Here is a 26,274-nt window from a genome sequence, read left to right on the forward strand (position 1 = left end):
TTGCATGCTGTTTAACAATATACAGTAAATATAAGATGTGATATTGGTCTAAGTAGGTACTTACCTTTGCACCCAGTTCATTATAATGCAATTTCAAAGCTGTTACTCTTTCATCAAGCTCTTTGGGATTTTCTGTCTGCTTTTTCTGTACAATTTGACGTCCAGTTTTAATCACCATTTCCACTTCAGACTTCACTTCACTCAGGCTTTTATACAAATTCTATGTTAAAGCAAAAACAAAACATAAATGCTATTCAGAATATGGCACGTTACAGTATTAATACAAAATAAATAGAAATTATTTTAATTGCCCCTTTGTGTTCATAATTTAAATGAAGTTCATTTTATGGCTGGTGTTATATCATTTTTGTATTTTCTGTTACTTAACTTCAACATTTAAGATTATGTATATATATGTGAATAATGTAGAGTTATTCTTTTTATTTAAAATTTTAAAATTAAAAACAATCTTATTTTACAACCAATCCCAGTTCCCTCTCCCTCCCATCCTCCCACTCCTACCACGATCTGTCCATACCACAGCCCATCCACTTCTCAGAAAAGGTGAGGCGTTCCTCCCTGTATCTAGGCAGAGCAAGGTGTCACTCCATAGGGAATGGGATACAAAAAGCCAGTTTATGCACTAGGGAAAAATGCTGGTTCCACTGCCAGTGGCCCCATAATCTGCCCAAGTACTCCAGCTGACACCCACATTCAGATGGTGTATTTCAGTCTTATGTAGCAGGTTCACCAACTTTCAATCTAAGGTCAATGAGCTCCCACTTGCTCAGGTTAGCTGTTTCTGTTGGTTTTCCTAACATGGTTTTGACTCCTTTGCTTATCACTCTTCCCTGTATACAACTGGACTCCAGGAGTTCGGCTCAGAAGTTATTCTTATAAATTAAATGAACCATTTATTTTTAGTTCTTCAATCTAAGTTCATACATATTACCAAATGTTACAGGAATTCTATTTTAACTGCCACTTTTATTCAGTTCTAGTCATAAGTTTACATTAATGACTTCACTCTTTTTTTCCACTAGAAAGTATTTGAATTTTTGCTGTATCAATAATGAAAAAGTAAAAATTTTATACTATTCTTCTCATGGTATTTACATTTAATTATTATAAAACATCTGAATAGCTAGATCACTGTTTCCATGTGTATAGTTTCACATAGAAAGAAATGAATTAACCTTAAATATTTTAAATGAAAATACAAATATATTGATACTGATAAGAATATGAAACAGTATAAATATATTATTTTTCATGTGTATCACAACTTCAGGAACATATATATTCCTTTCATAGGTAGTTTAGCATAAGAAAGTTTTATGAGCCAAATATAATTCTCTAAGACAGCTGAAATTATTAATATACTGTCAATGACACTTTGCTGTTACAATATATTTTTTACTTATTTTATGAAACCATATGAATCATATATGTATATTCATGCATATGTACAGGAACATATGTTCATGTGCATATATGTGTACATATATAATGACTAGTATATTAGTGCATTGAATTGTTCCATGTTTAATCAAAACAATAATTTCAGTTCTTACTATGAAAAAAATATTGTCCTTGGGATTAAAACAATTCTTTCTTGTTTTCTCTTTTTAGGTTTAAGCCAATGTGTAAAAAAATTAAAGAAAATTTATCTGATTATTTCTGGCCATATGCATAACGTGCTTTGATATTAATACAACTTTCCTAATTCATATTGGTCTTTCTTTATCAATAATTCACACTTTTATGCTACGGCATAGTTATACCAATTTGCAACCACTGATACAGGTAAGGAATTCCCTAAGTAAAATTGAACAAACAGCTTTGTGATATATTGTTGTGATGAGATTTGAGTTACAGTATTCTTAATAATGAAATCACTCCTTTTAATCAGCAAAGAAAATATTTATAACCAAGGATGGAAAATGTTCATTTTCTTTGTGATTCATGTAAAGAATTCCTTTAGTTTAGAAAAAAAATGTTATCAAAGGAGTGTTATCACTTGCTTCAAATCTTAGCACCAGGGAAATGGAGACAGAAGGATTCTTGAGTTCAAGGTCCACTTGTCTACATAGTGAGACTTCATAAGACCACATCATCAACAACAGAAAAACAAAGATTCTTAATGACAAGGATATGTTTATAGTGCATGTCATCATAAAGCATATTTAAAAAAAGAATAAAAGTCTGTGAAATAAAGAATTCCTTACAGAAAACATATTAATATCGCATCTAACATTTAAACCAGAACTAAAATCTGACAAAACTAATACTTGTGTGATTGTTTCAGTACAGACACAGGTGTAGTCATTTTGAGCTCATTAACTAGTAAATAAATTTTATGTGGCAAGACCATGTTAGAAGAGAATGAACATGTGTCCCACTGCCAACATAAATAATATGGACAGTATATTTGGGATATTTTTATTTTTATTACATTTGAAACTTTTAAGGTAGGATCCCATGTATGTACAACTACTCTTATACATCTATTATCAGCAAATCACTATATAACATTATAGTCAAATACTATTTTGGATATAGAGACTAGTTAAAGCAATTATTGCATTAAAATGCACCCAAATGATGGATGACCTTATCAATGAAAATAATTTCATTTTATTGAAAAGGGTAAAAACTTATTTGAAAGCATTTACTAGTCATGATGAATTTACACATTTGTGCAGATGATACAACTTTATGCATTTGTAAAGACATTCTATTTTATTCATGTTATCAAGTAGAAATAAAACCAAAACTAAATCTTATAAGACTAATGAACATTTTATGCTATCAAAGGGGTTATCTGACTGACAGATTTAAAGACTGATGAGATGTCCACAGGTATATAGATTTATGCTATAGGTAAGTTGTATCTTTCCTTATCTTTTTATTATTTTGTTGTCTGGTGACATTTCAGTGTATATTCAGCACTGCTATTTAATGAAAATATATTAGGATTTGGAGTACCTAGAATGAAATCTGCCATGTCCTTCACAGTTGTTTGTCTTTAACTTCACTCAGGCAATCTCTAACCTTGAGAATAAAAATGACTACTGCACATAATTTAGACTTACCCAGAAGCATTGTTTCTAGAGCAGCTATTACTATTACAATTATTGCTGAAGTTGCTGTTTCTACATTAATATTTATCATTTCTTGATTTATTTAATAATATGTCTGAAAAAACTTACATAAATAGGTCTCTTTTTTATACTGTGCAGAAATTAACTAAATCAATGAATCAAAAACACATTCCTAAAATGAATATTATTTCTATAAAATCTCCTGTGTCAACATGTTACCATTTTTAAATATTAAAACTAGTTGCTAGAATTGTTAATCTTGTAAGAGATACATTCTGTAACAAAAGGTCACTAGATGCTCCTAATATGGCAAAGTGAAAATGCAACTGGGTATTTGCCAGTAGAAATACATACCACACAATGACTTAGTTGTGACTGGACGACTTCCTGTTCAACACTCTTTGTTTCCAGTGCAGGCAAGTGCATCTTTACTTCATCTAAAATCATCTTACTTTCCTCTAGACGCTGTTCAAAATTGGCTGGTTTTTGGAATAATCGAAATTTCATGGAGACATTTTGTAATTTTTTCTGCAACAGCAGAAAATACTAGTTAATGCATTGACTAGTCATATTTTTCTCTTTCTGTCATTTTATTTATTTATTTTATATAGCGATCACAGTTCCCTCTTTCTCCCTCCCTCCCTCCATCCCATGCGCCCGACCACTATCCCATCCCATTCCCTTTTTCTAAAGTTTTATCTGAATAAAAATTAAAAGAAAATACAGGAAAAATTGTCATTGTCTAACACAAAGAACATGTACCTGGAAAATTTTGTACACTTTATAAATGTGATACTAAATAGTCATATATTAACTTATCTTTAAACTGTATACAATATTTTTATGTATTAAATTGATAGACACCATGGTATAGTTTTCAGTTTTCTGATCACAAAGTTGTATAATACGAAACAAACTCCCTAGCTTATACAATAAAATATACCTGTGCAACATCAATTTGTGAAAGAACTCTTTGGGCGGCATCCTTTTCCTGGTTACGTTTCTTCATTTCCTCTAAACTGATTTCATGACTTGTCAAATCTGACTGGATTTTCTGTTGGAAAGACAACACTATTAGCAAGCATATACTTAAAGTTTTTGCAAAAGGCAATTCCCTTTCTGTAAATACTCCTGAGCTATCACCAACAACATAGACTCCTCAAAGTTGATAAGAATGTTTTAAAACTTCCCCAAATGTTCAAAAAAGAAATTATTTTCTTCAAAATTGAAATTATTCTAATAATCCTTTAGATTAAAAATTTAATAGAGAGTTTATGTTTAAGTGTCATATGTATAGTTGAGTATATGTTTAGTTTTTAAGGTTTACTCAAATTTGACCAAAATACATGATAGAGGTGAAGAAATACAATGAGATTCCTATTGGGATATCATGCTCCTTACTAATGATTTTTCCCATTCATTATTTGGTATATTTCTGTTAAAGTTCATGAAAACTTCTGATATAGAATAAGCAGATATTATTAGTTACTTTCCTCATTGCTATAACCAAATGTCTGGTAGAAAGATTTTGAGGCAGTGGTGCCTTATTTTGTCTCATAGGTTTAGAAGCAACATTCCAAAATGGTGACGAAGTCACAGCAGCTAACACAACTTCATCTATAACATTGAAGCTTGTGGTAGCATTTCTTGATCACATAGTACAGTCCATGAGAGTTAGAGATTTTAGACTAGCACAAAGGATTCATAATCCTCCAGAAGGCTACACTTAATGTTCTATTTCTGCCATCCAGGAGACAAATGGTGCCACAACCTCCCAAAAGTATACCACCAGCACTAAGAAAGAGTTCAAACATAGGAACATGTGGAATATATTTCAGAAACAAACAGAAAGAAAATCTAAATGTATTTAGCACCATTATTTTCTGTCTGTACAACTATTGATTTTTGAACTTTAAATAAGCACACTATTTTAAATAATTTCCAAAAAGTTGTTGTGATTTTGGCCTGGGCATTTGACTGTCTTAAACCTGATATAGTGAATATTTATTACAAGCTTGTTACTTTGTACTCCTACATTTGGGGGATGTTCATTCTTAGGATATTTATTCCCATATAAAATCATCTCATGCTCTATGAACCTTAAACAATACAGAGAGCCTACAGAATATGTTTTCAATAGATAATCCCAGACAAGCTGTCTGCAAACAACTTCACTGAGGGAGCCAGTTGAGCATAAAGGTCACTTAATTAGCAGTCAGAAACCTACAATAATCTTATTAGAGCTGTCAAGAAAGGACCGACAGCTGAACATTTGTAGTTCACAAAATCACTAGAGATTATAATAAAAGGCTATTACCAATACCAGAAATTTTAATTTCTTTTAAAGGAAAAGTTATTTTTGCCTTTATTACCTGTGATACATTCCTGTTTATGTAACAAAATTTTTCCTTCATTTTTATTTTTAGTTAACTAAATTTAATTGTACACATTTTTTATAGATGAGTATAACATTATAGCTAAAAGCAACTCTAGTTTGTGAAAAACAAATTTGGTATGCATTTAACTAAACCATACGTAGCAATCAAGAACTAAATATTGCCTAATAGATTAGTGAAACATACTTCTGGGTATGTCTGTAACGATGTTTCTGGAGATAAACTAAAATTAACTGTGGGCAAAAATCCCTGACTTTGTAAGCCATCAATTCATTGAACTTGAATTCTGAATAAAACACAAAGGTGTAAGGAGAAAGCTTGCTGATGTAGACATTTGTTTTATTCCCTGCTGGCCCTATTGAAATGACTAGGCATCTTTTCCATAAGAACCCAACACCTTTTTATTAAATCCTCTTCAGGTAAAGAATAATGAAGCCAGACAAAATATCAGTGAAAATTTCAGTGCCTGTAAGTGCAAATAAAACTTCTTCTAATTAAAGTAGTTTTAGGATAAAAGAGGTAAAATATGATCAACATTAATGGCATTCATTATTTTGAAAATTAATGGTATTTTTTTATTTGAACCCAATAGAAAGAAATTTGAACAGTTTTTTAAGCCATAAAAAGGTAAAACAAATACATGTCACTCAGATGTATTCTTATATATCATTAGTGAAAAGACTAAGCATGAATCCATAAAGCAATACTATTTGCCACAGATAGTAAATAAAAAATAAGTTAAAAGAAGGATAGCTATCAATTACATTAATTAATTTTACCAAGAAAGTGAATATCCTCTACAATGGCAATCCCAAAAGCATAGGTGAGGGAAACACGAAGAAGACAAACAAAAAATGGCTTTATTGCAAAGGGCACTACAGCTATAATTTGGGAGAAGGACAGCCTGGATATCACCATGTAAAAACTGAAACTTGACAGTTATTGTTATGCAAACTTAAAAAGGCAAGAGATCAAAATAAATCAGACCTAATGTTAAGAGAAGATCATCTGAAACTACTAGAAGAAAACCAAGTAAGAACTTCAAGACATTCCTTTAGTCATTACTGTTTTTTTTTTTTTCTTTTAACTAGTAATACATGACCATAAATGCACAAAAACGAAGAACAAAACAGGATGGAAGTGATTACAAAAGCCTAGAAAACTTTTTCACAGAATAGGAAACAATCAACAAATTGAAGAGACAGCCCAGAAATGTGAGAAGATATCTAGCAATAATTCTTCTGAGTTTCTGAATAGTATTGATATTCAGAATATGAAAGGAATTAAAAATGAAACAAACAATAAGGAATCATACTAAAATATTATATTCATGTGAAAACATTTATCAAAAATTAAATGTAAGTAATAAAGAAATGTAAATGTGCTTAAACGTTAGCCTTTACAGCAATACAAATCATAGTAAAATTAAATATCATCTCACCCCAGCTTGAATCCCGATTATTTTTAAAAAATTACCAAATAAGTACCATTAAGTATAGAGAAATAAATGAACTTATATTCTGTTGGCAGCAATACAACTTAGTATTACTCATATACTTGACAATACAGAGGCTATTTAATGATCTATAAATATAATTTATAATACCCTTGCTCCACTCCCAAGTATAAATCTGAAATCATTAAATTCTGCATGCAAAATAGATTGCTACATACTCATATTTATTGTCCCAATATTCACAATATTGAATATATGTATTTTACTTATGTGCCCATCAATTTATGACAGTATAAAGAAATAAACACACGCAATTGAATATTATCAAGGCATATAAAAATGACATCCTTTCATGGGAAGCCAAATGAAGGGAATTCAATAAATAACCTTGCTATATTGAAATATTACTATATGATAATCAAAATCCTTAAAAATTGTTGTAATTACAGAAAATGTTCAACTGGTTATTGGTCATAGCTGACTCAGGAACATTTCTAGAGAAATATTTTAAGAAAATTTCATCATTACTTAGTCCTCTCGTGAGTGCTACAGATATTTCTGCTTAAAAGGAGAAAGAAGCCTTAAATAGGGTACAATATAAACAAATTAGCTCTTCCACAAAAACCATAAGGCCCCTTGCAGCAACAAACACAATACAAAAAGATACCATGACTCCTCCAAAGATTATGAAACAATGGCTTCCAATGAGAAAGAATTAGACAAACTTATAAAGAATTTAAAAGAATTGTGATAAATATTTACAAATAACTCAAAGAAGACACAAACATACTCTAAGCAAACACACACTAATACAAAATTCAATTTGAAAGTAAATTCAAGATATGAAAGTAAAATTCAGTAAAGATATGACATGATGATGGAAGTGAAAAACTCATTAAGTCAAACAAAACCTCATTAGAAAAACCTCATTAAAAATGGTGTATGAATAAAATAGCTCATCAGCACTTGAAGACAAGAAAATTTAACTGGATTATTTGGTAAAGGTCAATGATTTCTTTTAATTTGTTGAAAATGTGAGAGTTGTATCATACCATACAAAGATCAGTTCTTCAAATTATGGGTATGAAAGGAGAATACCATACTAAATGCATAAAAAATATCACCTCATAAATAATTTCTCATATTTTCACAAAAAAACCTAAATCTTTTTCATGATTTATAAAGAACAGAAACACTTTAAACTTACCAATATGCAAACAGAAATGCAATGTCCATCTGCTACCAGGGTATGTGAAGGACCAGGTAGCATGGCAGAGGAGGTTGGGAAATTTGAATACAGTGGATTGATTTCAGAGAGTTTGAACTGTTCCTATTTACATCACATAATTATGTCAGAGAGAAAAATGAGTCTTTATATTGTTCAAAATGCTACAAGCATTCAAATATTAAATGGACAGTAAAACTCATGAAGTGCATCTTACAATAATGAAACTTGTCACAATATGTGTGATTTTATGCCAATTTGTCACTTAATGGCACTGTTCCAAATTGATTAGATATTAAATTTTCATAATTTGTTAAGTAGATTAGGCATATAAAAGAAACTAAGTGGTGAAATAAATTTTGTATGTTAAATATAAAGATGTTTATACTGTAGAAAAACTCAAAATATAATTATACATAAAAACTGAATACAATTTATGAATTATTAATTAAATGATTAAACATTTCCAGTTGATTCTACCTCAGCAACATTATATGACATGTGATGTATTTTTCTAGTTCACTTATAAATTAATTGGACATATTATTTATTCAAGTAATAATTTGTACCTACTTTATACTTACCTTTTATATTCTACTTTATCAATATACTCTTCTTAGACAATGCCACTTAAAAACATCATTTTAAGAAATGTTGCTCTGAAACATACCTGAATTGCATTTTACATATACATATTTAAATATATTTACCTGTGTCCAGTAAATTGATTTAATGATTCTTTTCGTTAGTTGGCACATTCATGTATATGGAGTTAGAAATAGAGAAAATAATAAGTCTAAATTCATTTAAAAATGTACATCCACATTGTATATTCTACTATGTAAACTATATATAGTGATTCTCACCCATTTTTTACTGTTTTCACCCATTTTCTATACTAATGATGGTACAATCAAAATAGGAAAATATCCAGCAATAAGTAAATGGTCATTCTGACTTTCTTCATCTGAAAGCAGTAGAGAGTCACCAGTAAAATCTTTATTAGATTGTTAAGGATTGAAATATAGAAAAACAAAAATACCCCAGCTGAAACAATTTTGCTCTCCACTTCAGTTATATCAGAGTAACCAAAAGAGTTTCTAAACTTTATGCTGACTGGGTGTACCCTGACTTAATAATTCTAGAGAGTGTCGTTTGAGTGTTTGGATTCTTTTAATTACCTGGTCTGAATTGTAAATATAAATCTCAGTGCTTCCAGACATTGCTATGGAATGTTAAGAAATAAACTATTAGTGTTCTGTGATTTTTGCTATTAATACAATTGGGTGATTTATTTTCAAAACAGTGTTTCTCTCTGTAACAGTACTGGCTGTCCTGTAACTCACTATGTAGTTCATGTTCGTCTGGAACTTAAACAAATTCTCCTGCCTCTACATCTGGAATGCTAAGATTAAAAAGGCATATGCCACCACTGCCAGATCAATTACATAACTTTATTTGTGTAGTTGCTTCAAAGAAATACTTAAGGATTTTGGCATTTTTATTCATAGTGGTTTTTTATGGCCATATGTGTAGGATTTTACTACCTAGAAGATACCCATCTTTATCTAAATGAGATTGTGTGTTTTATCTTACTTGTTTCAATTTATGGTATACATAGCATGAGAAAGCTGAAACATTTCAAATGGTGATTTGTTAATTATTAGTATTTGAAATAAAATATATAGGATAACATGTGATCTTTTAAGTGTGGAGTTTTCTGATAAAAATTGTTAAGCTTTGCTTATGTAAATACATATAACTAACTACTAGAGAACATAATTTTTCTAAAAGTTGGATGTATAAGTTTCTGATTTCTCATTATGCTAGACAATTGATAAGTAGAAATAATGAATTACTTGGCAATTTCTGAACATAAATGTGGAAGTATCATAATCTGTATATACTTTTATGTGAAGTATGATCCAAATGTTAGAAGTTTGTCACATGGCATATATTCCCATACAGACACAATAGTTTTATACATGAGGATTTCAATTTAAACTGAAGAAAAGGAAGGATGTTTTTAGAAATCCTATTTAGTAGCAAAACTAGTGGTATACCACATGGTGGAGACAGACACTCACAAATCTCCAGGATCAGCATTCTCTGAGAAAATCTAAGTTCTTAGGTAAATGAATAGAAACCACAGAAATAATTCAAATGCACTGTTTTCTTTTTGTCTCTTTCTTATTGATGAATTGTAACAAGAATGTAATTTCTGATAGGGAACAGAAAGCCCACTCATTTTTAAATTCATATCAAACCAAGACCTATATTTAAAGAATCGTGTTTCAATCTTTTTCTTTCAATGTAAAACATTCAAATCTATTTTCATCATGGACAGAAGCAGAAAATGTAATTTTGCTGGCATTCTAAGTTGCTCCTATGTCTGAAACCCTGCATAAATTCTTACTTCTCAGACTGTTTCTATTCTCTATAACTCTGCCTTCAACAGGCATTGCATCTGGAACTTTAGGAAATACAACCATTCAAGTAAATCTAGTACTTCATAACTTTGTTACAGAAAACTATTTATGGTCATTGGCAAAGAACAGGTTGGGATGAAATAATGTTCAGCATTTTTCAGGTGTTTTTTATTCTCCAATGTTACATATTGTCATATATGTAACAGAGGGGACAAGGAATACCTTATAAAGTTAAGAGGAACCAGAAACACAGAGAAAATTGATTTGATTTTGTTTTTCAGTTTGTCATGCCTATGGGATGTGCTTGGATCATGGTAATGCAGAGATGGGGAGCCAATGACTGGTCCAGCTGAAAGCCATGCCACAATAGTGAGCCCACTGCTGACACTGCCTGGAGCATCAGGACCCAGATGATGGAGACCCTAAAGACCCAGGATATAACCAAACACTTCTACAGAGAAAAAAATGTTTAAGTACTGATGCCAGCAATATTCTGCCATACCCGTATATTGGTACCTAGCCCAAGAGTTACTAGAGAAACTTCACACAGCAAATGTCAGAAACAGATACAGAGACCCACAATCAAATTTAAGACTAAGCTCCCTAAATAAAGGGAGGAAGGATTGTAGGAGTCAGATGGGTGAAGTACATCAGAAAACAAAACAACAACAAAAACAACAAACTCAGAATCAACTAACCGGGGATCATAGGAGCTCAGGGAGACTGAATTGACAGTGAGCCTACCCAGATCTGACCTAAGCCCTTTACATACATGTAAAGGTATTGTTTTGGGACCTCTAAACAATGGACAATGGAAGCAGGTGCTGTCTTGACTCTTACATGATTTTGGGACCCTAATTCTCATACTAAGTCACCTTGTTCAGCCTTAATACAAGGGAATGTGCTTAGTCTTACTGCAACTTGATACGTGATGTTTTGTTGATATCCATGGCAGTCCTGCCCTTTGCAGAAGAGAAAAGGGAGGAAGAGTTTATTGGGATGAGGGTAGACAGGTTGTAAAGGGGAGGAAGTGGGAGAAGAAGAAAGGGAAATCATGATTGGAATGTAAAATAAATATTTTTTTTAAAAATGTTAAGTGGAGTCAGAAACACATGGAAATTGTATTTGAACTTGTTTGGACTCTTAAGTCTATCTAAGTTCATTTGGTGCATATCAGTTTAACAGAGATGTTAATTTAAAGTAATATTCAACTACTGTATTTAACATATTAATATTTAATACATACATATAAAAGCATTCATATATATATAAGTATATATTTTTAAATCTGTATAAAATTATATTTGTATGTCTGATTTCAGGGCTGAGATTTTATAACTTAGAATGCCAAAGAAACTATTATATTATATGCAGAATCAAGCCATGTTCTTTTAAAAAACAAGTTATTTCCCAACAGCTCTAATTTTTACTTAAGCCAATATCTTATCTTTAATGTGATCCTTAACGATTTCATTCTAAAAGCCTGAAAACTGAGTCTAAATATTTAAGTATGTTTTTTTAAATTTTCAAAATCATAACATTAAAATTATTTCCTTCTATTCAGAAAAAACCTTCAGTCATTCTATATTCAAACATACCACCAAGGACATCCCACTGTTTTTTTTTTTTTTTTAAGTAGAACTCCTACTTTGAATTTAATTTGCATTCGTGTAGTTCTCAATTTAGTATCAGTTTCTTATCACTATTTTAAAAGTGCTGCATTTTTAGAGAGTCACACAAGTGATTAACACTCCAATACTTGACTAGATCTTCATAAGGCTATTTTCTTTATGCCTAGATTGGAGTAATCAAATAAAAAACAAAATTGATATTATCTCTATTTCCATTATATAATTTATTATTTTGTTCCCAAGCCTGATTTTAACCCCAGAATTCACCTCCACATTAAATTCATTATTTGTCTATTGTAATAACATGTACTCCATAAGGAATCTATTTCTCTGGAATTTGCCATATTATGAAAAAAATCTTATCATTTCCCCAAATGCTCATTTGCTAAATGTGGACAATATGGTAAACTATTAAATGCTAGTGTGTCTATTGATACTCTCAACAACAAATTGTGATTCAGTACAGTGTGATCATTTGTAGCCATGATTTACAAATGCTATATTTTATATAGCTATTTGCCTTTTAAAGTGAAATGCTCCAGAATCTCTATAAATAAGATAGAGTAGGAACTATGGGTATTTTCCATTACTTCTAATACCTCATTCATCATTTCTTAGAGATATTAATTATACTATATATATATATATATATATATATATATGATTTGCAAAGTAGCTATTTACTGTTCTAGTATATAGCTCATGATTAAGAATTTTAAATAATGGGACTGGAGAGATGGCTCAATGTTTAAGAGCAGTTGCTGCTCTTCCAGAGGTCCTGAGTTCAATTCACAACAACCACATGGTAACTCACAACCATCCATAATAACAACTGGCACCCATTTCTAGCAGGAAGGCACACATGCAGGCAGAGCATTGTATACATAATAAATAAATCTTAAAAATAAATTTAAATAATGATACACATGTGACTACACATACATTTACATGTTACTTAAAAACAAATGAGCTACTTAAAATACCATATAACATATGTTAGGGTATGCAATTTACTGATTTAATTACAGATTATATAGGATTCATTTCTACTTTAATCTCATTTTCAAGAAAATGTAATTAGAAACAATTTATGATGTGTTTTGAAATCATGGGAGTATGTGAGTTTCTGCCACATGAGCACGTCTAGTGTGATGAATAGTAGCAGGATGTATATTTTTTTCCACCATGTTGCCAGGTACTTGTAGCATATTAAAATCAGAAACATATTTTAGAACTTTAAATCCCAATATATAACATATATGTTTGTGACAAATGTTTGGTTCAGAAACATTTGTGGGCCATAAATATCACATATCTTGGCTTCATAATCTCTATTTAAATTTGGTGCACTGCATACTTTGGAAAATAAATCTCAGAATTATAACATGGACATTTTTAATCTCTTACTTCCAAAAAGGCTAACAGTGAAATGAGTAAATGAAAGGAAACCTCTTCACAATTAATTAAACAATACTTACATTTAGACACCAACAGCATCTCACTGGTGTAAAAACATTAAAAATATAAAAATAAAATCAATGTTCATTCCCAGTTTGTTATACTTGCCTGGGCTTCCTGAGGCATCTGAGCTGCATCCACCTTGTCAGCAATATAAGCTGTCAACTGCTTGTCAATGAATTCAAGGGACTCTTGAATCAAGTGTAAGGATTTTTCAATCTCCTGGGCAGACTGGATACTCTGTTCAAGCAACTTTTGTTTCCTCAAAGCCTAAATAGAAGAATAAACAAGAATAAATTAGATAATTGCTTACACTTAGGAGATTCTCTGTAGTTCCTGTCATACAGTCATTGAAGAAAGTCGACTCTTCAACAATCACCTTTTTGTAAGACTGATTGCGTAGCTTTCTGGCACTCATCAAGCACTACTTATATAAATAAAAAGAAACAGGAAAGAAAAAAAGACAACTTAGTAACAGGATCAGTATTGTCTGAAGAAAAAGTCATGGAACCATGAACATCAAAGGAAGAAGCTGGAAGAAAACATCAGTCAAATCATCTCAGCTGTTGCAATCTGGCGTTCTCAGGCTGAGTGTTCCCCCTGATCTTATTATATAGTTCAAGAGATTTAGTTTACTTAGAATAGGGTCACCGTCATCACAATCCAATTCAAGACAGATAATCCACTTCCACCAGCTAGACACATACACAACCTGTTCAGAATAGGCTCATTTTGAAAAGAGAAATTTAGATAACAATCTGTTGAGGGATTTATTTTGAATTCAATTGTTACTCTGTTTTGTATGGTTGTTCCCTTCCCTACTTTCCTTTACAGTTTGAATTATGGAAACTGTACAATTGAATTTGTGCTACTGTTGAAATAGAAAAATAATAACTAATCTTAATATAGTTATAATTTCATGTGATTACACGACTGTAATACTTTTTAATTTATAACAGCATGCTGAAAAGACTGTAAGGTTTACATTAAAGTATGTAATGACCTTTAAAAAATCCTCTTAAATGTAAAGAATAAGGCAAAATCTTAATTGTAAGTATCTTAACTCATCATTCAAATAAAGGTATAGTTCTGATGGTGATACTATATTACTAATAATTCTCCTTTCCAAAGACTGAACTTGGATTTCAAAATGTTCCTGGGTTTATAATTAATATATATATATATACATATATATATATATATATTTGAATAAAAGCACACATATGTATACATATATATGAAAACATGAGAGATGTTATTCTTTGATAAAGAATTGTAGAACATAATATTACTCAAGTAAAAATTAAAGGATATCTATAAAAAAAGAAAAGGAGGTAGGACACTGCATGAATAGACTTCCTACACTTGGTGCTTTCTAGAATCTGTTCCATAAGCATTACCATCTCTAGCTTTCTTCTCTCTTTCTAAAAACAAAACTATATATTGATTGTGTGACATTTTGATATTTATTTGTACTGTGGAATATTTAAATCAATATATTTAAAATTATCTATTTAAATTAGTATTTAACATAATCTGTTAAATCTAAACCCAATTTCCTTTATATTCCCATCACTTTATTATGTTAAATTTTGCATTAATATGTCAAATTGTAGTTTTCTATTGTGTACTGTTAATTTGGTAACTTCTTGCAAATAAGGTAATAAACTCTGTCCACCTTATTCTTTGTCAAACATCAATTCAAAGAGCAACACCAACACTTTGTTCATGATTAAATGAATGACATGAGAGTCTATTTATTTAATAAGGAAAACCAAAAATTTCAAGCAGCTGAAGAATGGAATTACAATGAAAATAAAAATTACAAAATAACCACTCCTTAAAAGATACATTTGAAGAATAACTATTCCTTCATATGTTTTTATTAAAGGTATAAGAATAGTATGGAATATTATAAAAAGCTACCTTTAAACTATTTTTATTAAAATATTCCAAGATTGATTAATGAGATCATTCCTTTTACACTAATTAAAACAGTTCCCTTTTTTTCAGACAAAACATTAACCAAGTTTCTTTCCACAGTGATTAAAATAACAATGGTCATAGTTATAACCAGAGCCTTCTGTATTGTAGTAAGAGACTGTCTCTGTTATACACAGAGATCCTCCAGACAAGTGGGTCTCTAACTAATGATACAATATCAGAATTGTGACTGGTAGCTGTAGAAGCCTTCCCAATCACAGCCTGAAGTAATTGTCTGATCAGATACTGATTAAAATGTGGTCCTTTCTCTAACTTAAGGCATAACCAGCATACTCTTCAGTGCACATTTGTAGAAAGTTAATGCAATTGAAAATGGTATAGTGTAGCCGACTTCTAAATCATACCTCTCACCTTGAATGTACGCTCTAAATCTAAAGTAATTTGTTCATTCTTGAGTTTAAATGGGCTATATGGCCTAAAAATAATAACAAGAGTTCTGAGGTGGATTGCTTCTTAGCCTAGCTTAACAGATAGCCAATAGAAGAGTGATTACATGAACTGTTTGATTATCTTAGGCAGTGAAAGACTTCATGCCAATCCAAGATTTGAACTAGTCATGGCATAAGCTGGTTTCTATTTCTAAACATCTTGTTAGGCAGAATCCAACAGAATGCTAGATAGTGAGTTTTCAGGACTCTGTACAACACTTGCCTGCTATTACGCTGAATGAAATTAGTAGAAACTCCTAAGCTATTCTTAGCTATTTGTTTTGACCTGAGAAAAATGCCAAACTGTTGCTTTAAAATATAATTTCATAACTCCAGTTAATACACTATACAATAACAAGAATTATAGAGATAAACAGATTAACAAATATTAGAGGAGTCAGTAAAACCTTAAAAGAAAAGCAACAAGGAGTATATAAATGTAAATCCTAAGAATGTAATATAAGAATGTAAGAATGTAAGAAAGTACCATAAACCCTAAGAATGGCTGTCAAGAAATGAAGAAAAATTGCTCTACATTTTTTTGCAAACGAAAGAGAGTACAAAATATAATATTTTAAACTTACTATTATTTTTTTAAGTCTTCGATATACATAAGGATTTTCAAAAAAGCTCTCAAACATAAACATTTATTGGTTTGTTTTTGCTAGAAATATAACTGTGAACTGATTATTGGGCAGACTCTCATGTAGTTCCCTTTTGTGCTAACAATATGAAAAATATTTAAGATACTCCTCTGTACCAAATGTGCAGCAAAAAATTGGGCAGAAATATGGGGGTAGTTAGGGAGGTGGGCAGGAATGTACAGGAATTAGATGAGTGAGATGTGAATATAATAAAAATAATTTTGCATGAAATTCTGAAGGAAAAATACATTTTATGTACAAGAAAATCTGGGACAATAAATTCATTGTACAAAAACATTACGAATTGGAATGAAATGTCTTTGAAATAAGATTATGCATTCCAAAACAGAGAAAATTAAAGGACATAAATCTAAAATTATTTTACAAAACATTACTTTTAAAGAAATGGTATATCTTACATAACATTTTTTAGAATCAATGAAAATATATGCAATTTTTATACTTTAGTAGAGGACAGATTAGCTCATGACTGAAAATAAACTTGGAATCTGACTATTTTTCATTAAAATAACATATTATGAGAAAATTATAATCTATATCTTCTATAGTATATATTTCTAGTGAAAAAACATATTTATTATGAATATTATATTCATAAGTATTAAGTCAATCATATTTTCCCTGTCAATGTAGAAAGAATGTAACAGAATATGACATTTTAAACCCTACAAAAAAATAAGTCAAATCTAAGTTTCAGGAGCTAACTAATATGAAAACACTTTAACTTTAAAATTCCCTATTCAACTATGTCCTTCACTCTTTAGTTGTACTGTATTCAAATTATTTTCATTATTCATGTGCATACACAAACACACACACACACACACACACACACACACACACACACACACACACACACACATACACATTCAAACACACACACACGGTCTGTAGGGACAGGTGTAAGAGTATTTGCCTAGCATGTGCAGGCCAAAGATTCAATCTCCAGCAAAGGAATACAAAACTAGGATGATCTATACAGAGTCCACATTTATACCCCAATGAAAGCTATATTTTGTGTCTGCATATTCACAATATAAAAACATGACAAAAAGTATCAACTGATCAGATTTGTCCATTTTCTTTATATTATTTTTTTCTAGAGAAATTAAGAGTGCGAGTGTTTTGAACCTAGTTGCTTAAAGAAAAGATAACAGAGATACAGATTAGAATATTCATTATTACTTTTCCTTTTCAAGAAAAGGCTTGAACTACAAATAGAAAAGACCAAAAATCAATAGGATGGCACTGACTCAGGGTGCTAGTATTGAACATTAGATAAATAACAAGTTGAGGTAATATCAGTTTGAGGTATTTTTCTCATAATATTTATCAATTTCTATAATGAAAATAACAATGTATGATGGACTATTGTTATTCCAAATGTAGCACATTTTTTGTGGGTGCTATTCACAATGAACAACATAGAAATTTTAAGTTATATAAAATGATGAAAACACCAGAACTGCTGGAATTATTCACTCAGAAAAATTTTCTTGAGATATTTAGTAGAAAATAAATGTTAAGTAGAAATCAGAAAACTGAAATCCATCTTGTATCTTGTACTTTACTATATATTCAGCGTTCTTTGGACTGAATTACTGACAAGTATCCCATTTTCTACAGTATTTACTAAAAGAATAAGAAATACCCATAAAATTAGATGTGCAACTTCTAAATATATAGGCATGTCTAAAATATCTTGATAAATATTTTTCAAGAACAATACTGTGAGAATTTCCAAAAGAGAATTAAATGGCAATGGAAAGAAAACTAGGGAAAGAATACAATGTTTTAAACAATAATAACAATTTACCAATGTTCATAATTTTAAAAATCATATCATAATTAAATTTGAATCTCTGTTGTTTATAGTACTGAAATTAATGTGTCCTAATATATTTTAAAATAAGGAGCTCCTACACTGTCCTAAGTTGCATTTCTCTTGTTATGATGAAACACTATGACCAAAAGCAAGTTAGACCAAATGGTTTATTTGGTTTAAGCTTTCACATCCTATAAGCCATCATCTAAGCAATCCAAAGCAGGAATTCAAGACCAGAGTAATCCTGGAGTCAGGCACTACTGCAAAGCCATGGAGGAGTGCTGCTTACTGGCTTGCTCCCCTTGCTTTGCTCAGTCTACTCTCAGAGAATCCAGGACCTCCAGCTCAGAGATAACACCAAAGCCTGGGCCCTCCTAAATCAATCACTAACCAAAAAATGCTACACAGGCTTGCCTACAGGCAGATCATAGGAAAAATTTTCTCAAGTGTGGTTTCTCCTCTCAGATGACACTGGCCTGTCTTAAGTTGACATAAAATTAGTCAGTATACACATTATTTTCTCCTGAACAGAAAGATCTAATGAATAATAACTGTTATATTAAGTGACTACAAATATAATGCTTGAAGAATATACTTATAAAATGGGTTTTCTAACATATTTGTTACTATGCTTGGCAGAGATATAGAGTATGATATTTCTACCTATAAATAAAAGAATATGTGCATTTATATATGAATAAATATACATATGCATACACACAATCTTACGTGTGTGTTTGTGTGTATACACACATTTTTCCATGGAAGAGAATGGATATACCTGAAATTATTTAAATTTCAGGAAAATATATTCTGTATTTATGAGAATAATAGAGAATGAAATTCAGTGTTAAAACCATTGATTGAATAGGAAGCTGTAACATCATGATTCAGGTCTTACGTACCTTTCTGAAATTCTTTTGTGACATCAGAAAGAAGCATACCTGAAAATGATGCCTGCAAATCAATTCCAGTGAACCTGACATTAGATAGCCAGTGTTGCTAAAGAAAGTATTGGTAAAATGGTCAATGAGCTTCACAGTAAATATATATGTATAAGTCATTTCTTGATTTTTGCTGAATCCATTCAGCTTCCTTAATAGAAAGATTAAATAAGTCTTCAACCCTGAAAGGATTAAACTGTAGTCTGTGACTTTAGTTTCAAAAATGTGATACAATTATAATTCAGTCAATTTATGAAAAACCTATGCAGTTTATCTTACATAAACCATCTATAAGTAATTTCAGAAGCCCATTAAATTTGTCTAGCTCAGTGGGATGGTGGTTATTTGTTGTTTGTTTGTTTCTTTCCTGTACTTGAAATGATAATATGAAATATAAGCTAGGAAAATTGTAATATATTGCTATTTAATGTAATTAAAATTCTGCAGAACCAGTTGTCTCATCTCACACAACACGAGAAAAATCAATGTATGGATTGGTCAGGATTATGACTCTGTGTTCAGTAAATATACTGTGTTTACACAGAAATATATCTATATCTATCTCTCTATATATGTATATATATATATATATATAGAGAGAGAGAGAGAGAATAAATGACAGCCAAGTCTAATGAATAATAATCAGAAAACAATGGTAAGAATATTTCTATTGATTAATCTGGCAATTGTTTTGGTTTTAAACTCAGAAATTCCCAAATGCAGTGACCATTATGATGTATATACAGATTCGGGGAGGTAAGGAATTAAATATAAATAGGAAAAACCCAAACAAACATTGCTGGTACATGTAAACTGAGATAGGTGGGTAGTTACTCAAAAGAGCCTACTGAGATTAGCTATACATACTTTTCTGATTTTAAGTAAAGTATACATTACTAGATGAATAATTGTCCCTATATATGTGATTGGTAATATGCATTTATCATGGGACAAAATCTTACCTTTTTACATCCCTTAGTATCATAAATTCTCTTAGTTCCGGAATTCAGATTTTCAGCCTAAGTCTAGATACAAGGATTTTAGCCTAAGGATTTTATTCAACACATAAAGTATATATGTCTAATGATCTTTTTTTTAAGTAGCTACAATGGCTCCAAGACTAGCTTTGAATAAAATAGTTTTCACATAATATCATATATATTGAAAACCAGGAATGGTGTTTTACTAATAAACATTAAATTAGTTGTTGGATGATATGTACCCATGATAGGTTGAGGTATTCAGTTTATCTTGAAATAAAAAATAATATTTATGTTAGTGTATATGATCAATCAATATGGAATATATTTCCTACTTAATGAGGTATCTCTGCGTAACTAATATTTTTATTTCCTATACTGATTTTACTGAAACTTTATCATTTCAGAGTGTATAAGTAATGATATTTATTAATGATATTTATTCACCAAAATACTCCAATGATTTCTATAGTTTTTTAGACAATGAAGAATAAGATGAAGTATATACATTTTTAATAATGCACTTAATAACTATATCACATTTAAAATTTTAAGCCTAAAACTTTAAACATTTGTACTATTTTCTCTTTTTTGTTTTTTTTTCTTATTTTACATATTGATTCCAGTTCCCTCTCCCTCTCTCCCTCCCATACCCTGTGACCACCCTCTCATCCCATCCCCCACCCACTCCACAGGGAGGGTGATGCATTCCAGGAGGGCTCATCAAAATCTGTCAAGTCATTTGGAGTAGGATCTAGGCTCTCCCTGCTGCCTCTAGGATAAGGGAATATCCCTCCATGGGGAATGTGCTCCCAAAGTCCTTTTGTGTACCAGGGATACATCCTGGTTCCACTGTTAGTTGTCCCTTAGACTGCCCAGGCCTTCTAATTGAGACCCATGTTCGGGTGGTCTATTTTCTATTGCACTGATTCCAAATCTTTCAAATTCTTTGCCCACCAAGTGAAGAAGATAGAAAAGGTTGCAATGTAGTTTTGTAGAAAGGATCTCCTGTCAAGGAATTTGGTTGTGATGCTTCTTTTGGCATGAATATGCAACCTGAGCAGTAGAAACAAGATGTAGGAAACAGATGATTTTCCTTCTGCTTACTAAACTTTATATATATTTTCAGACTTATAGGTTAAAATTACAAAAAGACTCATATGTTCTGCTATAATGAAAATGGTCCCCAAAATCCCTGGAAAAACTGTGCATAACCCAGTCACTGTTTAGAAACCATTCCAACCTAGCAAAGAATATTTTTTACAGATATTTGGTTCACTTGATAGACACATAAGCTGGTTCCAAGCCTCATTCTTTGTTATTCTCCTAAACCTGATTTTTTTAATCATCTATGTATGAAATTAATAGGACTATCAGTTCTCATCTGAGTGAAAGAGAAATCAGGTTTTAGGTTGTTTGTAGACCCTTTTCTATATGACTCGTATAGATGTGGTAATGTCAGAGTTAGTGAAAATTATGTTGAAGTACAATATCTATAGCCATGTACAACTGTCTTGTCTTCTCAATGGAGACAGTTCCACCTGATCATTGTTTGAAGGGACAGAGACAATATAATGAAGACCACAGAGATATTCTTTCAGTCCCATCAAGAATTAGCTGTGGTTTACTATAAAATGATCATTTTGTTCCAGTAGGACAATATGCCTGTGAAGGACAATCGCCTTTCCCCAGGCTTGGTTTAACTGTTCAGAAATTGGAAATGAGTTATTTGTAGAAATCAGATATCACCCAGCTGTACTGAGCTGGTCAGAAAAATCTTAATTGTCCTCAGTGGAAATGACCCTGAAACAATGGGCACATTAGTAATAGAAATCTAAATAACCATAAAAATCTATAGATATATTTTCCAACTACATTTGTTATTCACAATTTTCTAAGCTAGAAATGAAAGTTGTAAAGAGATTACATATAAACAAAGGGTCTGTATCCTGCCTTTCATAGAAGTGAAAAAGACAAGAGATCAACATATTAAAGAAAATTCAGGTAAGCACTACCAATATGAATGGTTGTCATCTGATCTCCACATATGCCCTGTGACATACATGCATACATGCATAATGCATACACACACACACACACGCAACACTTCATACACATGGCATAAGCTGCTTATCTGGAAATCACCTGAAACTTTCCTAGATGATTAGGTTTATGATATCAAAAGGATCGAATCATCAACAGTCTTGCTCATCTATGATGCCTGTGAATGACAACAACAACCAGCATGGCAAGGTAACCTAACAGTGCAGTAGTTTTCTGAATACCTTGGTAATAATAATTGCTTTCTAATTGGATTCAAAAACCACTTAATGAGATGGGAATCATGCCTGGCTTTGGAAACTTAACTATCCAGTGCTACTGATATTATGGGTTTTAGAAGATAACGTAACTGAACAAGCATAATCCCTAAACACATTATAAATATATGTTCTTTACCCAGGGATAAGGTATGACCTTTCAAGGAAACTTCACTTTTAACATATGAAGACCATTACAGAAAACCATACCCAAATAAAATGTAGAATTGTGGAACACAGTCCCTAGTGGTAAATCTACAATAGAAATACTGCACCTAATGTACAGGGATCATTGTGAAAAAGAGCATGGAGACTCTAAGAGACAAAAGAAGGAGACTGTTATGAGACTCTGTCCCTTAAATGTCAGGAACTACATATGTCTCACCAACATGACAGCCCATGACCTTAACTAGGACAACAAGTTATACATGCAGACACAGAAGGGGAAAGGTGCACAAGGTCACAACCTTTCAAAGATCTATAGGCAAATAGAAACATTACAGCAAATTGTTACCCAATATCAACTGGTAAGTTCTGATAAAGACATACACTCAATTTGTTTTCTTATGTACACCATAACCAGGGGTGGTACAAATCTCAGTAGCAGGGAAATCAAAAGGATTCTGAGATACCACCTTATCTGTGAGGATAGCTAAAATAATAATAAAAAAAAGTCACTGATGAAAGCTTATACTGGAGTGGATGAAGAGTAAGGGGAACACTTATCCATTGCTGATGGGAGTAAAAATTTGTACAACCACTTTGACAATTTCTCAGAAAATTGGGAGTCAGTCTTCCTCAAAACCCAGCAATATCACACTTGGGCATATACCCAAAGAATGCACAATCATACCACAAGGACATTTGCTCAACTGTGTTGATAGCAACATTATTTATAATAGCCTAAATCTGGAAACAAACTAGATGCCCCTTAACTGAAGAAATTGTGGTATATTTACACAATGCAATACTATTCAGCAGGAAAACATTTTTTTTTTGAAATTTGCAGGCAAATGGATGGAACTAGAAACAAAAAAAAAAAAAAAAAAAAAAAAAAACAAAAACATCCTTAGTGAGGCAACCAAGACCCAGAAAGACAAACATGGTATGTACTCACTCATAAGTAGATATTATCTGTAAAGAAAAGGATAATCACCCTAGAGTCTATGACCCCAGAGAAGCTAGGTACCAAAGAAAAAACTGAAGACAAACATGGCTCCCCCCCCCCCCCGGGAAGGTGAAATAAACAAGATTAACTGAGAAAATTGGGCACATGGAGGTTAGGCAGAAGGGAATTGGTAGGGGAAAATATAACATGAGGATTCAGGGTGGTTGAGACTGGGTAAAGACAGAGAGGCATAGCAAGGAAAGAAATGCCATTTTGGGGCTATCAAGAAACCTAGAACTAGGGTAATTCCCGGGAATCCAAAGGGTGATTCCATCTAATATCCTAAATGTTAGTGGAGGGGGTACAGGAACTGGCCTTCCCCTGTAATCACATTGATGACTACTTTAAGTATCATCATAGAACTTTCCTCCAGCAATTGATAGAGACAGGTGCAGAGATCTATAGCTAAGCACTGGGCTGAGCTCTCAGAATCCAGTTGAAGAGAGGGAGGAGAAATAATATGAGCAAAGGGGCCAAGACCATTTTGGAGAAACCCACAAAAAAAGCTGACCTGATCTAGTGAAGGCTCACTGACTGGAATGATAGCTGGGGAACTTGCACAGCACTGAACAAGGACCTGTGAATGTGGATGAAAGCTGTGAGGCTTGAGCAGTGTGTGGGGCTACTTGTGGTAGGACCAGGATGTAGTGCTTGAACTGGCTTTTGGAGTCTTTTTATAGAAATACCTTGCTTATCTTAGACATAGAGGGGAGGACCTTGGTCCTGCCTTACCCTCTATAAGTAGTAGATGGAGGTGGGGCCTGGAGAAAGTGGGGGGGGGAGCAGGAGGAGAGAAGGCAGTGGAACTGGGATTGGTATGTAAAATAAGAAAAGATTATTTTGAAATGAAAGAGATGATAAAAACCCTTTGTAGTATAATTCCAAGTCTATTTTTCATACATTTAATGTTTGAACCATTTACTATTTACATGCATATTATAATAAGTATATTAACATTAGCATAATTAATATACCATTAATATAAATTATGTTCTCCTGATGGGAGATGCCATTCTGTATATGTTTCTCATACTGGTTAATAAATAAAGCACTGTTGGCCAATAGGAGGAAGATAGGAGGGACTAGGAGACAAGGAGGAAATAGGAAGTAGGGGGGAGGAGTCAAGATGGAGAGCCTGGAGAGAACAGAACCGCCATTCCTCTGCTCTCGGTAAGACCACGTGGAAATACATAGAAATGGGTTAATAATTAAGAAAGAGCTAGCCAATAAGCAACTAGTAATGAGCCAACAGATTATATCAAATACAGAGTCTTGGTGTGCATTATTTGGGGCTGGCATGGTGGCGGAACAACACAAGACTGGCGGTGGGCAGAAATACCTTACTCCTTACATTCTCCCTTCAAAGAGTAGTTACTATTTAAAATTATTATAGTAACAAGTATAGTGTCTACTATACTGTTAAGACTAAGTTTGCTTGAACCCTGATTTTTATCTTATAGTCTGCTTGCAATACAATATTTATACAAAGATTCTAGTTTTAACAGAAATCATCCAACTAAGAAAGTAAAGATTCATTACGCTTTCCTTTCATAAGGGAAGAAAGAACCACATTAAATATATAGAGTAATCCTAGATGATATTTTTGTTATTATTATTAATGGACAATGACTAAGTAGGAAAAAAATCATCTCTTGAAAATACCAAATCATTTTCCTTGGTTGATTATCTCCAGTTAAATAATTAACCAAAAATTGTATGTAGAAATGGGGCTAAATATGGTACATTTACAAAATAAAGTACTACTCAGCAGAAAAACACAATGGAATCCTGAAGTTTGCAGGGAAATGGATGGAACTAGAAGAAACCATCCTGAGTGAGGTAACCCATTCACAGAAAGACAAACACTGTATGTACTCACTCATATATGGACTTTATACATAGAGCAAAGGATTACCAGCATAAAATTCACATAGTCAGACAAGCTAGGAAACAAGGAGGATCCTAAGAGAGACATACATTATCCTCTGGAGAAGGTAAAGAGAAAAGATATCCTGAGCAAATTGGGAGCATGGGGGGAGGAAGAGGTAGTTGGGAGAGAAGGGGAGAAGAGGAGAGGAGAGATGGGCATGAGGAAAAAGGAATATTGAGACAGAGAAAGAATAAAAGAGAACAAGAAAAAAATATCATAATAGAGGGTAATTATAGATTTAAGGAGAAATTTGGCAGTAGGAAAATGCCCAGAGATCTAAAAAGATGAACCCACTTCACAATCTAAGCAATAG

General features: G+C 32.0%; 1 protein-coding gene across 1 annotated transcript in view; it reads right to left on the bottom strand.

Annotated features, from left to right (window-relative positions):
- Nucleotides 1-26,274, bottom strand: part of LOC127218243 (dystrophin) — a gene marked incomplete at both ends in the record, with an annotated part of 283,679 nt that overhangs the window by 154,175 nt on the left and 103,230 nt on the right. Inside the window, 4 exons of the mRNA XM_051179265.1 lie at nucleotides 65-220; nucleotides 3,459-3,632; nucleotides 4,048-4,158; nucleotides 13,808-13,969. Of these exons, the coding sequence (XP_051035222.1) occupies nucleotides 65-220; nucleotides 3,459-3,632; nucleotides 4,048-4,158; nucleotides 13,808-13,969 (603 nt within the window). The remainder of the gene's footprint in view (nucleotides 1-64; nucleotides 221-3,458; nucleotides 3,633-4,047; nucleotides 4,159-13,807; nucleotides 13,970-26,274) is intronic.

Source organism: Phodopus roborovskii, unplaced genomic scaffold (genome assembly GCF_943737965.1).
Source record: "Phodopus roborovskii unplaced genomic scaffold, PHOROB, whole genome shotgun sequence".
Taxonomy (NCBI): domain Eukaryota; kingdom Metazoa; phylum Chordata; class Mammalia; order Rodentia; family Cricetidae; genus Phodopus; species Phodopus roborovskii.